The 8056-nt window shown below is 38.4% G+C and overlaps 1 protein-coding gene across 1 annotated transcript; it reads right to left on the bottom strand.

Moving 5' to 3' along the window:
* Positions 1-3738: 3738 nt before the first annotated feature.
* tmem230b (transmembrane protein 230b) lies at positions 3739-7498 on the bottom strand. The gene is made up of 3 exons (XM_080738198.1): positions 7169-7498; positions 6346-6468; positions 3739-5739 (listed from the first exon to the last, which is right to left on the bottom strand). Exons 1-3 carry the CDS (start codon positions 7262-7264, stop codon positions 5599-5601), a joined length of 360 nt encoding a protein of 119 aa, XP_080594324.1. The 5' UTR covers positions 7265-7498; the 3' UTR covers positions 3739-5598.
* Positions 7499-8056: the final 558 nt, after the last annotated feature.

Below are 8056 nucleotides of genomic sequence, written 5' to 3'. Positions count from 1 at the left end.
CTCCTTTAAGGCCTTCGGTAAGGTGTTACACTTTTGGTGGTATAGCAGAAGAACGAGTTTGACCCATTGTTTGAGTTGACTCTGGGTGGACGTGATCTGTGGTGCTGCCTCTGGTGTTGTAATTGTGGACAAACTTAACGCTTTCAAAGTATTTTGTCAGGTACATGGGTATCTTAGTGGTGTAGTTTATCTTGTACATCAGGCCCATTTACAAGGCATTGGTTACAGAAATGAACTAAAACTAGGCTTTAGAACTGTACAAAGTGAAAGGACAAACAAAAATGACATCACATTTGCTTGATGACAGCATGTTTTTTAAAACAGGGTTCCAACACATTTTTCACAAAATAATCATATTTTAACTGGGGACCCGGCACCCTGACGAGCACTAGTTGAGGAATTTTGTATAACACTGTTCTATTGTAAAAATAGCAGATCTACATGCTCACAACGCCTTGCCTTACAATTTCTGCCTCTAATATTTGACAATTTGGCCCATGTTTAATTTGTAATTTCAGAGGTATTAGCAAAATCAATAACCAAAGACAATACATAGCTATTTTTTCAAGGACCTTCCAGGACCCTTGACAAATTCCAAAACTTTTACAGTACTGGAAAAATAGCACCAAAGAGGCAAGACACACCAGTCTTCTTCAGATTCAAATTGAATCAACAGTATTTCTAACCTGAAGCTGCCTACTACTCAAACTTTTTTTTTCTTTTTCAGTTAACAAAAAAATAAAAAATAAAAGTAAAGAAAATACAACAGACGCAAAAGGGAAATGGGTGGGATAGAAAACCAGCAGTACTAGAGAGGTCCTAGTGGGAGATAGACCTATCAGTACTAGAGGTCCTGGTAGGAGATAAAACCAGCAAATCCCCCATATGTGTATATGCTTATTAGAAGCAGTCACATCCGACGTGGGCTTGGAGAGGACAAAGACAATGGGTTGGTTTGGCTGGGGCAGAAGAGAAGGAACCAGAAGGGGGAGTAGGGATATAGGGTGAGGTGGAGGGAGGGAGGAAGAACAACACAAAATGAGTGAACAGTGAGATGGGTACAAATAGGATTGTTTACATTAACATTTTAATCCTTACATAAAGAAATGTGCCCTGACCACTTTATGGGCTTTTTTAATTAAAAATAAAAACTCTAGTCTCCAATTCTACAATGTAGTGTAGGTAAAGCTGCCAATTATGCTTGGAGTCCTGAGAAAGAAGTCAAAATCAACTAGCATCACAAGCTTAAGAGGCAACTTCGCCCACTCTAGATTGTAGCTTTAAGGGATTGAACAATACTGTTTAAAAAAAATATATAAAAAAAATATATATCATTTGCCAAAGGGGCAAAATGAACTCCATCATCCAGAAAGTGGTCAGGGTGGTCAAACTTTATGTCAGGATGAGCAACAATGCTCCCTCCCAAACCTCTAACAAATGTCCCCATCTCACTGTTCACCCATTTTCTGGCCTTGTTAATTGCCCCCGGATTTGCAGCACAATCGCCCTTCTGGGACAAACATTGAATGACCTTGAACTTGAACTTGGCTCTGGGGCTGCAAGGTTTGGGGGATATAGAAATAGGTTTTGTTATTTTATTATTATTCCTGTTGATTTAGATGCTATTGTAATTGTATTGTAGTATACTTGCCGTTTTAGTATTGTGAGTGTGACGGGTATAGTTGTAGTTTCATCATCTTTTATCACATGCTGCACCTGTGCAACACCTGTGCAGAGGGATTAATTCAATAGGTACAGATATTTGACTGCACAGGTGTTAAAAGAATGCGATGGAAAATGTCTAAAGTAGGCCTAAAACTCTATCTCTTCTGAGTTTCAGTCTGGCAGAATAAGGTTATTGACAAAACAAATGTTTTCATTTGTAACAGGTAAATGAATGTAAATACAGTGTTCTCCAGTATGTCCACCTTTGTTCATCTTAAGGGCCATACACTGAGCACTATAACTTTAACTATAAAATATATAGTTCTATAATCTTTATCTAAAGTTATAGATATCATGCTCCAGTTCCAATTTTGCGTGCTCACTTGTTTATCAACTATCATGTATACATTCTTGCTTTGGATAAAAGTGGTATTTTGGAATCTCTCCCATTGTTTACAATATCATCCTGTGTTGTCATTCAGTGTGGTCATCTTAGCATTTTGCATGGATTCCTTGGGTGAAATGTGTCATAGTTAAAGTTACTGGTCTGTTCTAGACAAGCCTAGAGTTGTATTCTGTTCCAGAAACACGTTTAAATACAATTCATATACTAGATACTGTCTGAAATAGAGTATTTTTTATTAGATGCCAGTACTGTTGACATATAGAGATATTCTTTGAAATCCACATTAGATGCACTTTGTCCAAACTGAATACATTTCATTACACATTTGTAAGTGTCACAGACAGAGTTTGATCATTTTCAGTAGCTTTAACAGTGTTATGGAACTATTTAACCATTAAATATGGCCTGCACTCTGCTCTATACAAACATGAGTGCATATTTCATTAGGTCATTCAAAAAGCTTGTTAAATGATGTGAGAACGATGTAAAACTTGGCCCCTTTCTTCATAACAAGGGATGGGGTGGCACTGGGATGATGACCATGAGACAGACCCACTGACATAGGCCTACTCAGAAATGGCTTTCGCCTACTTGTAGGTTATCAAACCATGTATGTATCTCATTTAAATGCCATTTTGATAGCAAATCTTCATTTACATTTCACGTAAAGCTTCTATTTAAAAAAAAAGATAGAAAATTGATTCGGACTTTTCAGAACCCAATGCAAAGTCAATGGCAGACAGCCTCTGTCAACATGACAAAACGCTAAAATCGTAATAACTAATACTAATGAGTAAACCAACTGTTGTATAAGAACAATGTTGTTGTAACTAAGAGATTCAGGAAGGTATCTATATTTAATAAACACAGAATATTAAGTAATAAGGAGAAGTCGCTATGGTTATTTCCTGGTTTAATGCGGTCAGGGCGAGGTGCGCTGTTCTCCGCTCCGGAGAGGAACAGAGGATTCAGCTGTCTGGAGTGGAGGGGGTGGAGCCAAAAGGCGCGTTCATGAGATTTATGAATAGTTGACCCAACTGCCATACCTCAAACGGCCACCATGTACTTTTTGCTTCAAAGCGCCCCCAGGGTTCTGGGGGCTTGGGCATAACAGTCACTTCTCTCCACCAGTGCGTCCGGCGGTCAAATATGTCCGACCGGAAACGTGCGCTGCGGCACAATAGTTCCGCCACAACTTTTTTTTTTTTTTACTTTTTTTTTTAAACTTTTTTTTTTTTTTAACTTTTTTTTTTTTTTTTTTTTAACTAGATGGGAGCGGCCCGAAGGGCCGCGACCCTCTAGTAGACTACAAGTAGGCCTAACATAAGGAAATGAAGCCAGCAAAAGGCAGTTACCATCATTTATAATTATAATTTACCTCCATCGGGGGAATTGTGGAGCACTGTTGGGGTCTAATTTGTTGAACTGCCCTAGTATGCTGCTACTAAATTGATTCTTATAGTGATATTGTTTGCCCTTTTGGTGGCCTATTGAATTCTAGTTCTGAATTAGATCTTTTAAATAGAAATATGCTTTAGCACCACAAGGTGGCGATAATAGACCTGAAAAAAGCACAAATTTATGGTGGAAACCTTTTTCTATTTCAAAGCCAAACAAAACTAAAACAAATGAGTATTGAGTGAATGTAAGAATTAGAAGCTCTTTATTGGCAAGTCCCATACATGGACAAGGACTTCAAATAATGTATGACATAAAAGCAAGCATAAGAAGTGGTCATTACTATCCATAAAAACAAGGACATATAACTGTAACTTCATGAAGCAAAGATAATGCTATAAATGTAAAAGTAGCAGGAGAAACCTTCCATGAACGGATTATCAGCTATGATATTAACTTAAATGTGATATATAATACAGACATAACATAATATCTTCAGATGGTATGTACAATCAGCACACCCACATTCATTTGCAGGCTAGATACGACAGCCAAAGGTTGCAAGCAGGGCAGGAATTTCATGGCCGCCGTTGCCCCTCAGTTTGGCCTTGTGCCCCTCAAACATATGACATGACCTGAGGCCACAGTGGCTTTAATGCCCAAGCTGACTGTACCACTTTCTCCTCTGTCTCTTTCTGGTCAATATGTAGACATTAGACTGTAGACAGTAGACACCAGTGTCACCAGTGTCAATCTTAACTCCCCCGAGTCCCCATCTTTCAACCAATCCAGTGACTTTTATTGGTGTAGGGCTGAGCATGGATCAGATTGTAAATGCCATCATTTATCTATTCCACTGCAGATTAGGTTATCATCCCTGACCCTTAAATTCAACAAATTCTTTCAATGGACTAAAATATATATTTTTTTAATGGCCTGCCCTGGCATTTGTGCCCTCAAAAAATGAACACCACCAAAGGCCAAGTGGCCTTGCCCCTAACATGACGAAATTCCAGGCCTGGTTGCAAGTGAAAAGGCATTTTATGTAGGGCTGCAGGGTCGTCTTCTACACACTTGAAAAAGTTTACTTCCATAGGCCAAAGTAACCATGTGGTGATTAAATTATTGGAATTGAGACGGACAGAACATCTCTGGAAGGTAAACCAACTATACACCAGCACCACCATGTGTCTGTACTCTGTATGTCACCCATCACACAACTGTCACTCCTCAGGATTGAGACAAATTTTAACATGTATGACCATGTTACTCCCCAAAACAAACAGATTTGCTTTTAATTTGAGACCATTGGTTTTCTTTGGTGTGATTTGTGATTATGGAAATTGCAACACAGGTATTTCTTAGATTACCTGTATAAATAAAAGTGAATCAACTAATAATCTAATTATTGTGTAAGCTAAGATAGCTCCCTACCAAAACAAAACAAAATCCCTACCAAAACAAAACAAAAACCATACAATATTTAAAAATGCCAAATTTCACATTTTAAGAATAAGATGACCACGATTAAAACAAAATTTACAGGTAAAGATTATCTGAAAGGAAACCAAAAAGGAATAATCGTGGATGATTAAAAAAAATGCTATGAAATAAATTACAGGAACATAAAATCCTTTAACTCAAATTATATCTGCTGCCAGTTTATAGTAATTGTTAAAATTATAATTTATCTAACACGACTTTGATAATTCAGCATGAGCAACACACAAGTTAATTTAATCACTTAAGCCCTATATTTTATACTTTATTGCAGCACGGTGCCACACCATGCTGCATATTTATTTCCAGCAGACTTCTGCAATGGCTACACCAAGGTCCACTGTGGCTTAGCAGACAGTGCATGCTTCTGATCAAGGCAGGCATGCTCTGGCTGGCCGAAATGTGATTGTTTTTCCCACCCCCAACAAATTAGGACCAAATGGTCTCATGAGTCACGTGACATTGCCGTTGTCTGGGACGTGGACATTGTAGAAGTATTCTTAAGCTTGAGCTTGTAGATCTATTTTAGCCATTTCTGAACATTTGTGAATATATTAGCCTACAATAAATGACTGACATGGCAGGCTGAAAATGGTTAAGCTTTGGGTTAACTAAAGATTGGCAGCATCTTAATCATCGAAGTCTGGGATGTCTTCGTAGGAGTAGCCTCTGTAGCCCTTTGATGCATAGTAAGCTATCCGTAGATGGTAGAATCCGGGTAGGAAGACAAGGATTCCAATGATAAGCACAGGCACAGTTCGGTCTGTGTGCTAAACACAACAAAACAAAACAAAACATATTGACATTATGTATCTTTTAATTCACAGACACAGCAAGACACAAGAAAATTGGTTGATAAATGTTACTAGGCGTAAGGTGTTTAATTTCCATACTGTAATGCAGGTGTCTTCAACGGGGGTCCTCAGAGTTACTACAGGTGGGTCCTTCAAATCTTTGTGTGATAGAAACCCTTTTTCTCCTTTTTAATATTAACCACTTGAACCCTAACGTCCATATTCTGAGAACTTTAGCCAAAAATAGCCGATCTACAAGCTGACAACGCCTCGCGTTGTGAGCTTGTAGATCGACTATTTTCGGCAAAGAGGTTTGGTGTAGAGGGGAAAAAGAGCACACTAAGTACAGAGTGAAAGGTCAAGTTTATTAAGTAACAAGTATTGACGGTTCATTGGGTTCAAGTGGTTACATATCTGATAACACAAATTGACATGAATCCAAAATACACTGATGATTGTGCACTCAAACGATGAAACTATTTGGAATCTGGGGGTCCCTGCTTCATCTCTCTTTCTCTTTCTCTCAGCTAAGGGGTCCTTGGCCTGAAAACATTGAAGACCCCTGCTGTAATGTATACTCACTTTGACCCCAAAGTATCCAGCGAGGAGGAGAGAACCAATGATGATTAACAGGGAGCCAATGAAGAAGAGAACAGCGGCCAATGCTATGGCTTTGTAAGGGACTTTGGGTGGGTCCCTTTTGAACTGTAGAGGATGACAAACCACATTAGTTCACTTGTCCGTGTTTTGTGTGTGATCATGAATGTTTTATTCTCCTTGTTCTCTCCCCCTATTTATTTTGTAAAGACTGTATTGGCTATAGTCTATTATTTAATGGAAGAACTGTGACTACCACCTCATAGGCTACTGTATGACATATTTCATCATATGACAGTCACTCACTCGTGATCACTTATTTCCCTTAATGGATTATTCACCCTCAGTGATTGGCTACAGTATTTCTTTGGATAGGGTTCTTTTTCTTTTCAGTTTCACTTGTCTAGTATTGTATTTATTATTGATTCTTTTGTATTTCTGTACTGACAAAGAGTTTGAATCCTTTTGACATAATAATAATAATAATATGAACAAATATATGTTCATATGGATTTTTGTCAATATAAATGTCAATCAATCAATCAAGTGTGTGTTTGTGTGTGTCCAACTAGATCATCTCAAAATCAACTATCTAAACAATGAAAACATGTGCATGGTTACTGAGACTGAGAGTAGCCTATTATTGTTGTTTTGTGTATTTCAAACTAGGTTTCAAACTCATGTATGCTGCATACATAATTGCATAATTATACAGTATGCAATTAGGTTTAAAATATATGCAGGACGAGACTACTACTGCATTCATACAATCATGCATTGACATTTTTGGTTCCAGTTCCAGCCTTACCTGTAAATCAATGTAACCGTCATCATCACTCGATAATCTGGAATATCTAACATTACTGTGAGGAATCTCATTTGACACAATGTTACGAGCTGGCATTGTAATGGCTTTAACGGGATCACAATGTTATGTTAGCAATACTCATGAGTGACAATGTAGCACCTGCCAGTGTTGGATGTCTCGGTTGTGTAATTAATTAGCCACAAGCTTGTGAACTTTAATATAATACCGCAGAGTCAGAGCCATAGAAAGAAAGACCTACATGTAAATACCGACTCAAACGCTTAAAATAACGTTGAAAATCTATCAAATCAATGTTGACTACTCCTGATCTTCCGCGTTATTGCCAAGGAGTACATTGAAGAAGGAGTGGACGACATCACAGTCACACATACACATTCCCATCAATCAATCTTTCATCATCCAGCCAAAGTACGGCACAGCCATAACAGCCCACACAACGCAGTGCCCAAGTGTGTGACGTATATGACCTCTCCTTGGTTATCGATCGCCACTGTCTAACGCCGTGGTCCTACGCGCTTGCGCGACTTTCTCTCTTCTTGTTCCTCCGCGGAGTTTTACGGCGGTCAGCATCATCCATTTACCGCCATCTATTGGAACTGGGTAGAAATCTGCTGTAGGCACGTCACGCTACAATGGTCCACACTGCTCTACTGTTATATACTTAGATGGGTAGTATTTGAAATACATGTATTTGAAATACGTATTTGAAATCCTTTTTTTTTTGTATTTTGAAATACTATTTGAAATTATTTTATTTGAAATAGGCCTACCTATACCATCTATGGCTATAGCCACTGGAGTGAAGCCATCCGACTTTGCAAAACGGGAGGTGAAGTGAGCCGACGATCAAAGTTCGCTGCGCATCAT

This window comes from Nannobrachium achirus (genome assembly GCF_963921795.1).
Source record: "Nannobrachium achirus genome assembly, chromosome: 12".
Classification (NCBI taxonomy): domain Eukaryota; kingdom Metazoa; phylum Chordata; class Actinopteri; order Myctophiformes; family Myctophidae; genus Nannobrachium; species Nannobrachium achirus.
This window is presented reverse-complemented; position numbering and strand designations above follow the sequence as displayed.

Coding starts and splice junctions, on each gene's coding strand:
- tmem230b (XM_080738198.1), bottom strand. CDS start 7,264: ATGCCAGCTCGTAACATTGTGTCAAATGAGATTCCTCACAGTAATGTT. Junction 6,469..7,168: donor ACGGTTACATTGATTTACAG/GTAAGGCTGGAA, acceptor CATCCTCTACAG/TTCAAAAGGGACCCACCCAA. Junction 5,740..6,345: donor CTGGATACTTTGGGGTCAAA/GTGAGTATACAT, acceptor TGTTGTGTTTAG/CACACAGACCGAACTGTGCC.